General features: G+C 47.1%; 2 protein-coding genes across 2 annotated transcripts in view; one reads left to right on the top strand and one right to left on the bottom strand.

The window, feature by feature from the left end:
* Positions 1-9724: 9724 nt before the first annotated feature.
* On the top strand, positions 9725-12688 carry TNFAIP8L2 (TNF alpha induced protein 8 like 2). The gene is made up of 2 exons (XM_006728353.3): positions 9725-9818; positions 11625-12688. The coding sequence occupies exon 2, from the start codon at positions 11630-11632 to the stop codon at positions 12182-12184; it is 555 nt and encodes a 184-aa protein (XP_006728416.1). The 5' UTR covers positions 9725-9818; positions 11625-11629; the 3' UTR covers positions 12185-12688.
* Positions 12687-18219, bottom strand: part of LYSMD1 (LysM domain containing 1) — a 7791-nt gene continuing 2258 nt past the window's right edge. The window contains exons 3-4 of the mRNA XM_081815940.1: positions 14330-14694; positions 12687-13932 (exon numbers count right to left, since the gene is read on the bottom strand). Coding sequence (XP_081672066.1) covers positions 13794-13932; positions 14330-14694 — 504 coding nt within the window. The 3' untranslated portion in view covers positions 12687-13793. The remainder of the gene's footprint in view (positions 13933-14329; positions 14695-18219) is intronic.

The following is an 18219-nucleotide window of genomic DNA, read 5'->3' on the forward strand; positions in this document are numbered from 1 at the left end:
AGCATGCACTTGAGGGCTTGAGGCCTGGGATAGGAAAGGAAGATGTCACCAGGAGGTTTTTCTTGTCCCCGTCATCTCCTCCCCTCCCACCTCTGTCAGAGCAGGATGGGCATGGGCCACTAGGCCAAGAACTAGGGAGCCAGGAAGCCAGGGTGGCTGGCAGTCAGGCTGTTGGTTGATGGAAGAGGACAGGTGAGTGGGGCTCAAGCCAAAAGAGAGACGTGGAGATTGGGACAAACTGCCTCAGAGAATCACACAGAAAGAGGAGCAACATGGAGACTCCAAAGAGGGAAAGTGACCAGCTGTCCCAACCCCACATAGCCTTACTGGCCCCAAGACACAGGATTAGTGTTGTTCCACCTTTCTTTCTTTCTTTCTTTTTCTTTCTTTTCTTTCTTTTTTTTTTTAAAGATTTTATTTATTTATTTGAGAGAGAGAATGAGACAGAGAGCATGAGAGGGGGGAGGGTCAGAGAGAGAGGCAGACTCCCTGCTGAGCAGGGAGCCCGACGTGGGACTCGATCCCGGGACTCCAGGATCATGACCTGAGCCGAAGGCAGTCGCTTAACCAACTGAGCCACCCAGGCGCCCTCTTTCTTTCTTTCTTTCCTTTTTTTTTTAGATTTTATTTATTTATTTGACAGAGAGAGAGAGAGTGAGAGCAGTAACACAAGCAGGGGGAGTGGGAGAGGGAGAAGCAGGCCTCCCGCTGAGCAGGGAGCCCGATGCAGGGCTCAATGCGGGCTCGATCCCAGGACCCTGCGATCATGACCTGAGCCGAAGGCAGATGCTTAACGACTGAGCCATCCAGGCACCCTATTCCATCTTTCTTCAGAGGGCCCTGGACATTCCTTCAGACAGCAAAACTTCTCCTTCTCCATCTCCACCCTCCATAAAGACCCTTTGATTCTGGGAAGGGCAGCGGGGAGGAAGAATGAGACTACTTTAGACAGCACTGCTTGGCTCGCACCTTGGTATTGCCTGCTGAGATTTTTTCCCTGCGTGGGGGCTAGGACAAAAGACGTTCTCAAAATTCCCAGGATAGTGGGTGGCCTGGGAGACACTGGCATTCTTGGATAGTTTTATCTGAGTGGGCACCTCCTTTCCCCTACTCCCACATACTAGTTTCTGGGCTGGAGGAAAGGAGGGGCAGGGGTTTGCTACTTATGGCCAGTCTTTACTGAACTGAGATCAAGATGGGTAGCATCACTGACTGGGCTAAGTCTCACAACGAGTAAGCAAGAAATATAAACAGACCACACACACACACAGATGGAAGGCCAGTTGAACCAGTGAGACTAATCAGAAACAATAGAACAATACTTACACAAGGCTAATTACAGGGGGTCTTGGGTCCAAGGCAATTCGGTGTTTTAAAGGCTGTAAAGAGGTTTTGGGGAGAAAGACACCTCAAAATATAAAGGCACTCAGAGGTCGAAAGAAATCTCCCCAGCTGTTAGCAAAGGACTTAGGTAATCAAATATGTGCTCATTAAATAGATTGGTGAATGGAGACTGAGGTATAATTTATTTAAAAAAATTTTTTTTAAAGATTTTATTTATTTATTTGACAGAGAGAGACAGCGAGAGAGGGAACACAAGCAGTGGGAGTGGGAGAGGGAGACACAGGCTCTCCGCGGAGCAGGGAGCCCAATGCGGGATGCGGGGCTCGATCCCAGGACCCTGGGATCATGACCTGAGCCGAAGGCAGATGCTTAACAACTGAGCCACCCCGGTGCCCCAATTTATTTAAAATTTTAGGGCCCACCTAAAATATCAGTTCTATCCAGTAAGTATTAAGCATTTACTTCAGGTACAATCCACTGTAGGATGTGGTCCCAGTCTTTAAAAACATGACCATCTATCATCCCACCAGGGCAGTCCCAGGAAGGAGAGCCCCGAGACCACCAGCCCATGACAGCCAAAACTCCAGCCAGCCAGCAAGTCACCAGGCACACAGTCTACACAAGTGATGACCATACATAAGACAATCCCTTTAAGTTTAAGAGAAGTAGCTATTCCACTAACTCATAGAAACAAACACAGAAAGGGGCGCCTGGGTGGCTCAGTCTGTTAAGTGTTTGACTTTAGCTCAGGTCATGATCTTGGGGTCCTGGGATGGAGCCCACATCATCGGGCTCCCTGCTCAGTGGGGAGCCCGCTTCTCCCTCTCCCCCTGCTTGTCCTTACTCTCTCAAATAAATAAAATATTTAAAAATAAAACAAAATCTTGGGGCGCCTGGGTGGCTCAGTTGGTTAAGCGACTGCCTTCGGCTCAGGTCATGATCCTAGAGTCCCAGGATCGAGTCCCGCATCGGGCTCCCTGCTCGGCAGGGAGTCTGCTTCTCCCTCTGACCCTCCCCCCTCTCATGTGCTTGCTCTCTCTCATTCTCTCTCTCTCAAATAAATAAATAAAATCTTAAAAAAAATAAAAATAAAACAAAATCTTGAAAGAAAGATAAAAAGAAAAAATAAAATGGTCATTGGGGTGCTTGGCTGGCTCACTAGGTAGAACATGTGACTCTTGATCTTGCAGTTGTGGGTTCGAGCCCCATGTTGGGTTTAGAGATTACTTAAAAATAAAATCTTTTGGGGCACCTGGGTGGCTCAGTCGGTTAAGTGTCTGCCTTTGGCTCAGGTCATGATCCCAGGGTGCTGGGATCGAGCCCCACATCGGGCTCCCTGCTCCACAGGAAGCCTGCTTCTCCCTCTCTCACTCCCCCTGCTTGTGTTCTTGCTCTCGCTATCTCTGTCTGGCAAATAAATAAAATCTTAAAAAAAAAATAAATAAATAAAATGCAATACCAAGTCTCAAAAGAAAGAAAGAAAGAAAGAAAGGAAAGAAAGAGCGAGCTACATTGAGTATAATTCCTAAATGAAAGAAAAGACAATGTTTTTCATGATGACTGCAGGGAAAGATGTTGGATACATTTTATCATGGTGAATAGGAGAATTTTGGTGGGAGTTGGCTTGGTGTTAGAGAAAGGAGAAAATGTTCCAAAGAGTAACATAGCTTAAACAAAAGTTTGTACTTGGTAAGCATTGAGCCTGAAGCATGGATAGCAAAAGGCCAGGTATGACTAACATACTAACAGAAAGACAGTAGTTACAAGTAGAGGAAAGGGAAAAGGGAGACAAATTATGGAAGGCCTGGAATTCTTAAGTGAGTAGGTTAAAATAATCTGACAGGAATAGGATGTTATTTTACGTTCTCAAATAATGTTGTTATTTGTCAAAATGCTTTATTTTAGCAAGAAGACAAGGAAACCTATTAGCAAGAAAATAAGGGGTTCAAAGATGAGGGGAAAGAGGCAGTCAGGTAAGGATGGTGGCACTGGGTATGGAAAGAAATGGATGAACTCCTTCAAAGGACAAATCCTACTCCTCAGCGTCTTGTGGAGAAAATCCCACAGTCCCACAGATTGGAGACTTTAATAAATTCAGGATCTCCAGGCATGGAAAATCACCCTCTCCCAATCCTTAAAAGTAGCTATTTCAGACTTCCACCTCATTCCTCAAGTTTCTCTCCTCACTACTTCCTTGCATATCTCAGCAGAACCCACATGCATCGTCAGAGAAAACAGTAGTAATGTGAGAATTCCACCAACTTCTTGGGCCCTCTCCAGATGTACTTCGCTGCATCCTCACATCTCTGTCATCCCAGTAGATGGGGCACCCATATTGCCTGTCCAAGTTTCACCTTCCCACGTTACCATAAGCTCCATGCACACAGGGCCTAGCTAGGCTGTCTTGCTTGTCTCTGTATACTTTGCACTTAGCACAGTGCCTGGCACATAGCAGCAGTTAACTGTTAACACACTGGTTGCCTAAATCTGTCCCATCTCTTACTTAGGGGCCTTATTCCACATGTCTTCAAATCCTTTCTCCTTCATTTTTAGAAAAGATTTTTATTTACTTTTTTTTTATAATAACAGTTTTGTAGCATTATTTTCTTTTTTTTTTAAAGATTTATTTATTTATTTGAGAGAGCGAGAATGAGAGAGAGAGTACATGAGGGGGGGAGGTTTAGAGGGAGAAGCAGGCTCCTCGCTGAGCAGGGAGCCTGATGTGGGACTCGATCCCGGGACTCCAAGATCATGACCTGAGGCGAAGGCAGTCGCTTAACCAACTGAGCCACCCAGGCGCCCCTTTTATTTACTTATTTGAGAGAGAGAGAGCACGCGCAGGGGGAGGAGCAGAGGGAGAGGGACAAGCAGACCCCATCCTGAGCCCAACTCAGGGCTCAATCTCAGGACCCTGAGGTCATGACCTGAGCTGAAACAAAAGTCAGATGCTTAACCGACTGAGCCACCCAGGCGCCCCTTTCTCCTTCATTTTTAACCTTTCCTTTTTCTACTGACATTTTCCCCTCAGTATCTACACATGCTCAAGGATTTCATGTGATTAAAAAAAAAAAATTCTCAACTTTCCCTTGATCCTTGTCTGTATTTAGCTATCACTCAGTTTCTTCCCTTCACAGCTAAACTGTAGAGCCACCTATACTCACGCATTTCCCTATTCTCATTCACTTCTCAATCATCTTATTTTTTACCCCCATTAATCCACTGAGATTGTTCCCATCAAGGCCCTTAATGACCTCCGTGTCACATTCAGTGAACAGCTCTTCAGTCTTTATCCTTTTGCCCTCTTTATGGCATTTGACCCTCTTAACCCCTCTTTCCTTGAAATGCTCTCCTCTTTTGGCTCCTGGGTACTTTCTCTTGACAGAAACTAGGGGCTTAATAAATATAGTTTTTTAATTTAAAAATTTTTTTTTAAGATTTATTTACTCACGGGGCGCCTGGGTGGCTCAGTTGGTTAAGCGACTGCCTTCGGCTCAGGTCATGATCCTGGAGTCCCAGCATCGAGTCCGCATCGGGCTCCCTGCTCGGCAGGGAGTCTGCTTTCCCTCTGACCCTCCCCCCTCTCATGTGTTCTCTCTCATTCTCTCTCTCGCAAATAAATAAATAAAATCTTTTTTTAAAAAAAAAGATTTATTTACTCACTTTAGAGAGTGAGAGCACAAGCGGGAGGGGTGGGGGGGGCAGAGAATCTCAAGCAGACTGTGCTGAGCAGAGCCTGAGGCGGGGCTCAATGCCACGACCCTGAGATCATGACCTGAGTGGAAATCAAGAGTCAGATGCTTAACCAACTGCACCACCCAGGTGCCCCAATATATATTATTTAAAAGAATGAATGACTTCACTTCTATTACTATGACCTCTCTTTCTCAGCCTTCTCTGACCTCTCCTTAAATGTTGCTGTTCCCTAGAGTCGTGTCCTTAGTCACCTCTTCTTGCTCTACACATTCTCATTGGTCAAGATAACCCACACCAAACGTTACAATAATGACTTATGTGGGGCACCTGGGTGGCTCAGTCAGTTAAGTGTCAGACTCTTGGTTTCAGCTCAGGTCATGATGTCAGGATCGTGAGATCGAACCACACGATGGGCTCTGCGCTCAGCATGGAGTCTGCTGAAGATTCTCTCCCTCCCTCTCCTTTTGCCCTTCTCCCTGCTCACACTCTTTCTCTGAAATAAATAAATAAAATCTTTAAAAAAATAATGACTTATGTGCTGTTCCTCATAAAATCTAGCTATTCAACCTGGGTCTTTCTCCTAAGCTCTAAACTCACTTTTACAACCACTTATTGGATATTTCCATTTGGATTTTCCATAGGTTTTTACCACTCAGTGTAAAGACAGGAAGCTTGTCTTTTATCTTTGTATTTCCAGCACTTAGTCATAATGCCTGGCATTTGGTGAGTGGAGGAAGAAAAAAATGCATCAAAGATGTGAACCACTTCCAGCTATGTCAGGTTGAAGTCTTGCTTGACTGCTTCAAATGACACTGAACTTTCTCTTCCTAAAATGATTCGAGAGTACTGAGCTTAACCATGGTGCAACCTCAGCTAAACAGAAGCATAGGAATGTTCCCTTCTGCATTTTGTCCCAGATAACTGAAGTTTACCCAATTGAGTGCAAAACATTTTCATTTTAACTGTTTCAAATAGGGATTATTCCAAAAGGTATTGTTAATTTCCTGTGGATTAGATAGTGGGAAGAGCGTGACTGGGTCACTGAGACCTAAACTTAGCTGTGGAGCATGACTTTGGATAAATCACTTCTCTCTAAGGCTGAGTCTGCCATCTGTGAGTGGTCACTTTCCCTGCTTGCCCACCTCACACTATCAAGTAAAGTGATGCAGGAGAAATGTTCCATAAATCCAAAAATGTTTCACACATTTAAGATGCCATCACTCAACCAGTTGTTTCCTTACTCAGAGGAAGCGCTGTGAACTTAATTGTACAGGAAAACAGTGAGGACAGCAAAGTCTAGAATATACATGCTTAATACTGTGCGCTCCTCTTCTATATATGGCCACAAATGCTAGTTTTCATTTGTCTCCTTTTTTGTTTTCCTAGTCCCCTCTTTTGATCTGTGTGAATTTTCTTTTTTTCTTTTTTTTAAGATTTATTTATTTATTTGAGAGAGAGAGATAATGAGCGGGGGGAGGGGCAGAGAGAGAAGCAGACTCCCCAAGCAGGGAGCCAGACATGGGGCTCGATCCTAGGACCCTGGGACCATGACCTGAGCCAAAGGCAGACGCTTAACCGACTGAGCCACCCAGGCGCCCCAATCTGTGTGAATTTTCATTGTTATCAGTGCTCTTGCTTCTAAAAGCTCCTCTTTCCTCTTTTAATTTGCTGCTGATTATATGCTGTGGGGTCGGAGGTTATTCAAAATGGGTATAGATTAAGAGAAAATAAAAGAAACACTTGCCCGTGAGTGAATTAAATGCACAATACTACATGTGACTGTTATGTTGCTACTACGTCCCCCTTATCTCCTAGTTCTTGGGTGGGTTTTGAATTTATTCTTTCAGCCAATATTGATTCAGCAGAGTGTGTGCCAGGCACGCTGCGGGCTCTAAGGCGTCATCCCCGCCCTCATGGAGTTTACAGGCTAGTGGGGATGCGGTTGATAAAAGCACAAATTACAGTGAAGGGGGCCACACTCTAAGAGGGAGGTATACAGTTCTAAAGGACTATATATCAGAGGGGTCTAATGTGGTTTAGGGACTCATGATGGCTCCACAGATTTGACTATCCAGCTGAGACTGAAGGCTGAGTAGGAAGAGGTGTGTGTGGGAAGAGTTCCAGGCAGAGAAACAAGAAGTAGGAAAGTCTAGAACACAGGACAAGGTGGAAAGAGAGGGACAGCAACCACACAGGGTGAGCACTGGAGGAACTGAGAGAATTGCAACACAGCTCCGATACAAGGGGCAGATATTGCTGAGGACAAGGAGCAGACACGAGGAGAAGCTGGGGAGGTCAATGCATAAGGAATTGGTAGTAGAATTCTGGATTCAGCAAGTATCACTGTATTTGCATCTTCCTGTATTCACACTTCCCCTATTTTTCAATTAGATTGTGCATTTCTTTTAAAAAGGACTCTCCTGTCCCTATTGTTTTGGTAGTGCCACCTATGACTGTCCCCAGAATGTAGGATCAGTGAATTGATCAGAGGATATAGGAGTAGAATGCTGCCACATTCATTATGAGGCCGAACTCACTGCCTCACAGTCTTGTGAGGTAATTAGCAGGAAAGGCACAGACTTGGGAATCACGCAAGGCCCTCTCTTGGCCATTTAACTAGCTCTTGAATTTGGGGACAGGTTATTTAATCTCTCGAAGCCTCAGCCTTTTCCAATCAACAAACAGGATACGGCGACATTTAACTCATAAGGGTACCAGAGAGTTAAATGAGGTATTTACATAACATGGGGCAGAGTGCACTCAACAAATATGACCTCTGATCTCTCCTCACTTCCCTCTCCTGAACTCCAGTCTGCTCTTTGCCATCTGCCCCCACACCTTGCTCCTTAGCCATTCCCTCTCCTTGGCGCTTTGGAAACATTCCTCTCCACCTGCTCCTTCAGCTCAGCCTACAAATGTCCTCAAACCCCAAGCTAAAAATAGTCCCTCTCTCAGTCCAGCTCCCCACCCCCTTAAGCTACCTGGAAAGTAGCTTTGCTCTTCATCCCCTTACCATCATACTCCTCAAAGGAGTCGTCAGCATCTCCCAGTCTAGGCTGTATCAGGGGCCCTCAGCTCTAGACCCTGTGGTGAGAGATGGCAGTAAGGAAGGGGCCAAGGCTCAACCACTGTCTCCCAAGAGGCAGGACCCACGGTTGTTGTGGCATCATGCAAGGAGGATGGCTCCTACTTCCAAACCTCACTTTACTCTTCAGCTTTTGCCACCTAGCCAATGTTCCAATCCTTCCCCTTCTGCTGGAACTTCTTATAAAATCACCAAAGCCCGAGGTCTCTCATCAGGCCTCATCCTGTGCTTAAGCAAGCTAACCCCTGATCCAGCAGGCCCTCCCACAGCGAAAAACCTAATGAAGCCTCTAACCCATTCCCACTGAGCTACTGATGTCTCCCCGCTGATCCCAAATGCCAAATGTCTCCCTACTGCCCACAGAAGAAATGTGAACACTTGAGCAAGTCTGTTAAAGCCTACCATGGTCTGCTTTTTCCTTCTTCACTTCTTTCTCAAACAACCTGGGCTGCAGACATACAGAATAAATCAGCACTTTCTGAGTATGCCCCATATTACCTTTATCTGTTGTATGGCTTATGCTAATTCCCATCGTCTGGGAAGCACTTCTCCCCCATTTCTGCCTAGTAAATAGTTGAATCCATCCTTCTCATTCTGCCTCTTCGGCCCTCCTATCAGAAATAATCTAAACTTCTTTTTACTGTCATTATTCTTCCAATTTCTATTAAGTTAATGACGTCATTTGACTTGCATTGTAGTAGTTACATATGCTTAAGTTTATCTCCCTGACAAGGCTGTCTGACTCTTTTTTTTTTTTTTTAAGATTTTATCTATTTATTTGAGAGAGAGAGAAATCGAGCACAAGCGGGGGAGGGGCAGAGGGAGCCGGAGAAGCAGGCTTCCCGCTGAGCAGGGGGCCTGACCTGGGGCTCCATCCCAGGACCCTGGGATCAGGACCTGAGCCGAAGGCAGACGCTTAACTGACTGAGCCACCCAGGCGCCCCAAGGATGATTCTTGATGGTAAATACTTTGGCCTCCTTCAGAAACTGTAACTTATCTTCATTTCTGCATTCCTGTAGCAGCGACAAAGCACAGCAAGCGGGCTTGTTTCCTCTAGTGGTTCAATGCTGTGCTGACACCTGCTGGTCATATCTGGTTTGGCCGCCCTGTCCCCAGCACCTTCCTCTCTAGGATTAAGGGTGGGGACAGTCCATGCCACCCCTTACCCAGCCAACTACTGGAAGCCTATGTTCATGGTATCGCTGCCCTGAGCACCACCCTTCCCTGGAGACTCCAGGAACACACCCACATCTGCTGGTCTCTGGCCCAGCTCTGGCATCTCCAGCCTAATCTTCAGAACTTTCCCCACTGACCCCCACCCTAGCAATTTGTACTTCACATCCTTCCCAGTATCACAGAAATAGAAGAAGAAGATCTCAAGAACTGGGCATCAAGGAAATAAAGAGGCAGACAATTTGAGAGCAGAGGATGCGCAATCCGTCCCCCTAACCTCACAAAACCAGGGCTATTTCCTACAGAGTGCTATTCCTTTTAACCTTTGTTGCATTTCTAGGAGGCTCTTGGGCCACAGACTGTCTCAAGGACAGTGTGATGAACGGGAGGTTGAGCACAGAGTAGGTAGGCGGGGCTTGAGGGGTGGGGCCAAGCCAAAGGGCCTCTCACTTAGGAGCTTCTCCATTCTGTCAGCTCTCCCGGAACGTCCAAGGCGAGACTGGCACCCAGCGCATGCGGCAGGTGAGGGGCCGTCAACGACAGAAGGGTAGAGGCTTTAGGGGTGATGGTGGCAGAAGAGTCCCAGCTCTGTCAGCCTGAGCCTTCCATGTTGTGAGACTCTCAGCAGAGGCCCAGCTCAGTCTTCCCTGGGGCAAGGCAGCCTCAGAAAGACATGGTTTGGGACAGTATAGAGGCAGGGTGGAGGCATGGGGGTGATATAGGTGTGTGACAGAGTACTGAGAGATGAGAGGACATCGTAGGAGACATGGAGGTAGACATAATGGCCCAGAGGGAGAGCTTGGCCCGAGGATTGCAGGGCAGGACCCAGACAAGAGAAAAAGGGAGGCTGAAACGGGAGGGAGAGGACAGTGGACCAGATGTGAGATAATCACGGGTGCAATGAAGAGCTGGGTAACAGGAAGGCCAAGGAGGAAGGAAGGCTCGCATGGAGCAATCTCCTCTTCCGGCTGTGGAGCCCGGTCCAGAAAACCCCAAGGCCAGGAGCAAAAAGCGAGGTTTCAGGTTCCCACTGGACTGCTACAGCGGGGCAAGACCCTCCCCGCAATGGTACCCATCTCCCCTGTGCCTTCAGGGGAGAGGGCGAGGCTGCTCCTCACTGCGGTAACAGCCACATCCTGCAGAGCAGGGGAGGGGGGAAGTAAGAAGCAAAACAACCAGAACCACGGGCAAAGACCACGGGGAGAGAACCCTGGATATGTGGCGGTGATGTGCCACCAGGAGGGTCCTCGGTTCGGTCCCAGCAGAAGACCACGGGCCTCTACTACTACCTGCCCCCCCGGAGGTGTTTGTTTCTCATGCTTCCTTAGACCGTATCAACCTCAGTGAAAGCGTTCCAGGGAAGGAGGTTTCTTTGGGTTCTGTAGTTCGAGGCCCATTTTAATCATTTGCTAGTGACTTTGGCCAAGTTGCTTGATTTCTCTTAGCTTCAGTGTTCTCATGGCAAGATGGGGACACCTACCTTACAAAGGGTTGGGAAGACTGGGACAATTCCCATAAAGCACTTGGCACATATGTTCTCAATAAACGTGAGTTATTATTTTTACCAGGACTCCTGGGACCCCTACCTCACCCACTTCCCAAGGCAGTATAGCACACGAGCTGCCACGGACTTTTGGAGTCAGGAAGATGGTTGCGTTTGACCTCGGGTAAATTATTTAAAGCAAGCCTCAGTTTGCTTGGCTGTAAAGCAAGGAGAGTAACAGCCACACCTCATAGATGTATGGTACATAGTCAGTGTCCCCAGTGGTCGCTGTGACAACTAGCCGCCAGGTGAGCCTTATCTTTTCCCCTGTAGCCCAGCAACAGCCGACTTCCCCTTTAAGGCTTCACTTCTGGGGGCTAGCGGCCTGTGTGCCCTCACGCCCCCACCAAAGCTAGCATGCCCCTCTGGGAAGTGTAGAGGTCGAGATTTCCTACAGTTCCACAGGAAAAGAAATGGGAACAAGGCAGAGAAGACTGAGGGGGCCCAGGGAGAAAAGATGACAAAGAAAGATGACAATGAGTGGCGCCTGGGTGGCTCAGTCCTTAAGCGTCTGCCTTCAGCTCAGGTCATGATCCCAGGGTCCTGGGATCGAGCCCCACATCGGGCTCCCTGCTCTGCGGGGAGCCTGCTTCTCCCTCTCCCTCTGCTTGCCGCTCTGCCTACTTGTGCTCTCTCTAATTAAAATAAATAAAATCTTAAAAAAAAAAAAAGATGACAATGAGATAGAAACCAGAGAAAGGGAGAAAAGCCATTTCTCTCTTTCTACGCAAGCCTGTGGCGTTTCTTCCAGTATCTGACCGCAGACCCCCCTCCCCCTTCCCCAGGAACTATGGAGTCCTTCAGCTCAAAGAGTCTGGCACTGCAAGCAGAGAAGAAGCTGCTGAGTAAGATGGCAGGTCGCTCGGTGGCGCATCTGTTCATGGACGAGACGAGCAGCGAGGTGCTCGACGAGCTCTACCGCGTTTCCAAGGAGTACACGCACAGCCGGCCGCAGGCGCAACGCGTTCTCAAGGACCTCATCAAGGTGGCCGTCAAGGTGGCCGTGCTGCACCGCAGCGGCTGCTTCGGCCCCGGCGAGCTGGCCCTGGCTGACCGCTTCCGCCAAAAGCTGCGGCAGGGCGCCATGACCGCGCTCAGCTTCGGCGAGGTGGACTTCACCTTCGAGGCGGCCGTGCTGGCTGGCCTGCTGACCGAGTGCCGGGACACGCTGCTGGAGCTGGTGGCGCGCCACCTCACGCCCAAGTCGCACGGCCGCATCCGCCACGTGTTCGATCACTTCTCCGACGCCGGCCTGCTCACGGCCCTCTACGGGCCCGACTTCACTCAGCACCGGAGCAAGATCTGCGATGGGCTCCGGAAGCTGCTGGACGAGGGCAAGCTCTGACGGCCCGGGACCCAGCACGTCCTACCTTAGCCGCACGGCGGACTGAGAAAACCACACCGAATGGGCTCTCTAACCCTGCTCATCTGCACTAATGCTCTTCAGTCCTCAGGCTTCAGTCTTTCCCCAGAGTGCTTTTGCCTCTGAGACCACCCCACCCCCCCAACTGCTGGTGGAGAAGAAGCAAAGCTGAGGGTTGAGGCCTCTCTCCCACTCCAGCCCCAGCACAGGAAAACAAAGCTGCCTGAAAAAGACGAAGTGAAACTTGGATCTCTATTTCCCCCATAAGGGACATTTGAAACAGGGAAGCCCCCTCCATTGTGAACCAGGGCAAGAGGGCATAGCCCAACTAACCCTTCAGGGGACACTAAAGACAGGAGGGCCCTCCTAAACCTCCAGCTCCAGGCAGAGCATGGACAGATACCAGAGGCTCTGTTCCAGAGCGCAAGAAGAAGGGGCTAGGGCAGGGGAGATTCTCACAGGGGAAATAAAACTACTTAACATGCACAGGGCTCAATGTTTAATCTCTCCAGCTTCTTACACCTTACGACCGTCACAGAGGCAAGAGATACAGAAACACCACTTATCTCACCTCTCACCATTTCCATACGGGAGACTGAGGCATAGTTTCAAGTATCACTGGGGTTCCCTTGCCTAGTTCTGCTTAAGAAACTAAAACAAAACAAAACAAAAACCAACTGTACCGCAGATCAGTGCTACAAATTGCAAATAAATATGCAGTGAGGAGCAAGGCATAGATCAACAGGCTCTGGTGGGGAGGGAGTGTAACAAAGAAACTCCCACAACAAAAAGTCTCCCCCAACCGTCCTCCTCTTCAAACTCCAAGGTAATTCTTCTTTCATCCCTTAGCCTCACACAGGCTGAACAGAGGAGCAGGTTAGAAGGGTGAACTGGTGGCATGGAGAGTTCCGGTCCCTACTTTGCTGTTTTTTCTCAGAGCGAGAGTTATGAAAAAGTTATGAACTGGTTAGTCAGAACTGAGCCCAAACGCTTTACTTTGAGATTGGGGGAAAGGCCCAGCACTGTCTGCCATTCTCTGCAGAAGGGCTAGGTCACAGATTGCCCCATCCTCAGTAACATGCTTGCCTAAGAAGGTGGCAAAGGTGGGGAACCGGCAGTCACTGGCTCTCTGGTCCTGGATTCCCCTCGCCCCAGAACTATAGAAATCCCATTTTTCAGTTACAAGAGGGAAACAATAAGATACAGCAAACAAATATTACTTCAATATAGCACCAAATAAATTAGGTAATATAGTCGGAAATGGGGAGGAGGTTGGGGGCTGGGGGAGTCCTTGTCTCCCTGCTCTAAGGCCAAGGAATGGTAAAAGGGATGGGAAAGGCAGCCGGGATGTAAAAAGAGCCTTTTGAATCTAAAAGACAGCTCTAGATTCAGCCCAAGAACTGAGGAGGGTTCTATTCCCCATCCCCAATAAAGCTGCCCCAGGCCAAGGAACTCTAGATCGACAGGAGGCTGGGAAGATGGCAGGAGGGAGGGAGGTGGGCTGGGAAGCCATGTTCTTGAGCCTCACCTCAGGCTCCTCTCCCCCTCAAGTTGCTCCTTCAACATCTTCTCTCAATCAGTTCTGGGGACATCAGAGTTTGAAGATTTCATCCTCCTGGTCCCGAAGCGTCTGGGTCCGAGCGGTCCGGGTCAGCGGCACTGGACCTAGGACTGCTCGCTGCTGCATCTGTGGGGAGCTCAGGTGAAGGCCTGAATCCTCCCCAGGTACCCTGCAGGTGAGGAAAGGGGGCAAAGTGACAGGTCAGGGGAAGAACCTGAGAAAGGGCCCAGTGAACAGGTACATGGGAAGCTGTCCTCCCCTCCTAATATACATGAGCTGCTTGCTCTGAGATGGAGTCTCATTACCCTCTCGATAAATTCTAACCCTAATGCTCCTTCATGGATCATGAGAGCTACAACACCACTCATCTACTTCACCCCAGTGAGAACAGAGAACCATTTCCTGCTGCTCTACCCATCCCAGCAGCCACTGGCTCTGTTGTTTCAGGGCCACCTGGGCGAAAGGCTTTCCCCTGCTTCTGCTGACTACTTGTGGGTCTGGTCAGGTAAGGTTGCAAGGAGGCAGAAGTCTCTGGAGGGGCTTAAAAGGAACCGTTCAAGACTCACCCACTTTCCCCCTTTTTCAGCTTCTGGGCAGCAGCCTTCTTTGACAGGCTGATCTGTGAATCAAGCTTCTTAAGGAAATCAGAGGCAGAGAGGTCATGGATGGGAGTTGGGGGTTCCCGGCCAGGTGTGGGAAGGACCTCCCCGTTAGCACGGCCTGAACCTGTCTCTTGTTTCTTCCTGTCAGCTGAGGGTGGCCGAGCTTCATCCTTACTTGACTGTGCCTCTTCCTCTCCATCCTTCTCTTCCTCAGAATCCAAACCATTGAACAGGTCTCTGGGCTCTGTCAGGATGGGGATGTAGAGGGTTTTCTTCAGGAAGATGGAGTCATTAGTATAAAGGCGGTTTGCACGCTTAATCTGTTCCATCTTTAAAAAAAAGTCACCGCAATTAATGACAGTAATAATATCAATCTTCTATCTGTTCAGCATCTCATGCCTTTTAAAGTGATTGTACAGAGTCTTATCTGACCCTATAACAACCAAGCTAAAATACAAAGGGCTGATATTAATATCATTCCTATTTTATTGATCAGAGGTTTCCATACTTTTCAGTGTTAGGGTCCCCTGACATTATTAAAAACTATTGAGGAAAAAAAGCTTTCATTTATGTAGATTATAGCTATCAACATTTAAGGTATTATAAATTAAAACTGAACAAACTGAAAAACGTGTATTTCTTTTAAATAACCCATTATAGGGGCATCTGGGTGGCTCAGTCAGTTAAGCATCTGACTCTTGATTTCGGCTCAGGTCATGATCTCAGAGTCGTGGCATTGAGCCCTGGATCAGGCTCCTGGCTCAGCAGGGGGTCTGCTGGAGATTCTCTCTCTCCCTCTCCCTTGGCGCCCCCCATACTCGCTCCTGCTCTCTGTAAAATAAATAAATGTTTAAAACAAAATAACCATTACATGTTAACATAAATATTTTAATGGAAAATAACTATTTTCCAAAATAACAACAAATGGAGCAAAAAGAGAGGCACTGTTTTACATTTTTGCAAGTCACGTTAATGTCTGAGTTAACAAAAGACCACAGAGGATTCTCCTATCTGCCTTGACATTCAGTGGGCTGTAATATTAAATGTCTTATAGCTTCTGGAAAATAGAGTACACTCATGAGAATGAGAATGAAAAAGACAGAGCCTTATTATCATTACTATGAAAATAGTTTTGACCTTGTGATCCTGAGATCCTGAGTCCCTGAGACTCCAAGGGATCCCTAGACCTCACTTTAAGAACTTCTGTTAAAGGGCGCCTGGATGGCTCAGTCGTTAAGCGTCTGCCTTCGGCTCAGGTCATGATCCCAGGGTTCTGGGATCGAGTCCCGCATCAGGCTCCCTGCTCAGCGGGGAGCCTGCTTCTCCCTCTCCCTCTGCCCCTGCTTGTGTCCCCTCTCTTGCTGTGTCTCTCTCTGTCAAATAAATAAAATCGAAAAAAAAAAGAAAGAACTTCTGTTAAAGATGAAGGAACTGAGGCTCAGAGAGGTTAAGTTACTTGCCTAATACTATCCAGCAAGTTAATGACAAAGCTGGGCCTTTTTATTCCTTCTGGGGATGCTCTTCACACTAATATTAATAATTTCACTGACCAAATATTTATTTAGTACCTATTTAGTCATCACCGAACATAGTGACTGGCATTACCTTCCACTTGCCACCCAAGGTAGAAATATCAATGCCATCCATAATCACTCTTTTCTTTCAACACCCAAACCGAACTGGTCAACAAAAGTGCTGCGAAAATCTCTCTCCTGTCTAGTCTGACCTTTATGTTGACCACCATTACCTTAAAACAGATTTTTAATATTTCTTATCAGGGCATTACAACGGTGTTTTTAACTGGTCTTCCTCTCTCCACGTCTATGTATCTCCACCCTGCTAACATCTATCTTTCTAAAAAAAAATTAATCTGATCAACCTACTACCCTGCTTTATCAACCTCCTATGGCTCCCCATTGGCTCAGAGATAAAATTCAAATTAGCATTCAAGGGTTCTCAATCTACCCCGGTAAGATGTCTAGCCTCATCTCTCTTCTTCTGCCACCTATACATTTTGCCATCCTGAACTTTTCACTTTTTTTCTGAACATTTTATGATCTTTCACACCTTTGTGTCTTTATCTACCTAAAATACTTCTCCACTGTCCCCTTCTCTGCTGGGAAAACTTCTTCTCATCAACTATCACTCCCTTTGTGTTACCTTCTCCAGGGCTCCCAAGGTATGCTGTAAATATTGCCGCATAATACCTACCCTATTATATTGTTATTCACCTCTTTGCATATTTGTCTTGCCCAAACTCTGTGAGTCCTTTGAGGGCAGGGATGCTGTTTCTGTATCCTAAGGCACTCCTCAGCATCACACAAACTTGGCACACAGTAGAGGTTCATTAATGCTTTATGAGTAAATAAACTAGATAACAAAATATAGAAACCGCAAATGTAGTATGTTAGTAAAAATCTTATGCTATAATGTGTCCAAAATAAAACTGGATTAATTTGAACTATAAAAAAAATTAAAATTGGCTTGCAGTTTTGTACCCTTATTTTGCAAAGCGCTTTAATGCTATAGATTTTATTTTGCCTAGATAATACCCTAAGTCCCTAGCTCGAAGATGTTATGAATTCTGTGAATTTTCTGGTGCTTTTATTATTTCCTAGAAGTACCATATAAGGCAACATCATTCCCCCTTTAAAAAGGATGCAACCAAAGCCAAACCCCAGAGGAGTCCTAGGCTGCTGAGCTAGTCTGCTGAGCTAGAAAGGCCATTAGAATCTAGTTAGTTTAACAGAGCAGTTCAAAGTGAGGATTTTAGAATGAGACAACCGGGTCTGAATCCTAGCTCTACTAAGCAGACTTGTAGTCTGTAGCAAGTTATGACCCTAAGCCTCGCTTTCCTTATCTTTAAATATCTGGGGACTAGTTACATCCACTTCATAAAACCTTATGGAGATAATATGAGATAATATATAGAACTTGGCACATACTAAGTGTCCTTTAAATGACAGGTGATGACAACTCAGGTAATTATCATTATTTAATACCTCATCCTCATTTTACAAATGGTAAGGAAACAGGTCCCAGACAGGTGAAGTGACTTATGCAGCCACTCAGCTGGTAAGTAGCAGAATGAGGCCAGAACCTGGAACCCTTCACTAGACTACAGAGCTTTTTTGTACTCAGAAGGGTACAGGGCTGTAAGAAAACCTCCATAAATAATAGCTGATTTACCAGTGGCACGGTTCTCTTCTTTGCACAGCTTCTGAGCCTCTGCTGGGATGAAGGGACCACTCAGTACTTTCATATCCACTTCCTTTGTTTAGGCCATGGCCTCTACTTGAAATGCTCACTTTCCTATCCTCCCAGTCTCCACCTGTGGAAATCTTAGCCATGTTTTCATTTGTTCAAAAAAACATCTATTAGCTTTTATGTGCTGGGGACTATGCCAGAATCCAGAGATATAAAATTGAAAGAAAACAGTTCTGTCCCTTAAGGAAAGTACAGGTTATTGGGAAGACAAACATGTAAAAGGTACAAACAACTGGGGGCGCCTGGGTGGCTCAGTTGTTAAGTGTCTGCCTTTGGCTCAGGTCATGATCCCGGGATCCTGGGATCAAGCCCCGCATCAGGCTCCCTGCTCAGTGCGAAGCCTGCTTCTCCCTCTCCTGCTCCCCCTGTTTGTGTTCCCTCTCTCGCTGTGTCTCTGTCAAAAAAATAAATAAAATCTTTTTTTTTTTAAAGATTTTATTTATTTATTTGAGACAGAGAGAATGAGAGAGAGCACATGAGAGTGGGGAGGGTCAGAGGGAGAAGCAGACTCCCCGCCAAGCAGGGAGCCCGATGCGGGACTCGATCCAGGGACTCCAGGATCATGACCTGAGCCGAAGGCAGTTGCT

Source organism: Leptonychotes weddellii, chromosome 4, assembly GCF_054177405.1.
Source record: "Leptonychotes weddellii isolate Sample4059 chromosome 4, ASM5417740v2, whole genome shotgun sequence".
In the NCBI taxonomy this organism is placed as follows: domain Eukaryota; kingdom Metazoa; phylum Chordata; class Mammalia; order Carnivora; family Phocidae; genus Leptonychotes; species Leptonychotes weddellii.

Coding starts and splice junctions, on each gene's coding strand:
- TNFAIP8L2 (XM_006728353.3), top strand. CDS start 11,630: ATGGAGTCCTTCAGCTCAAAGAGTCTGGCACTGCAAGCAGAGAAGAAG.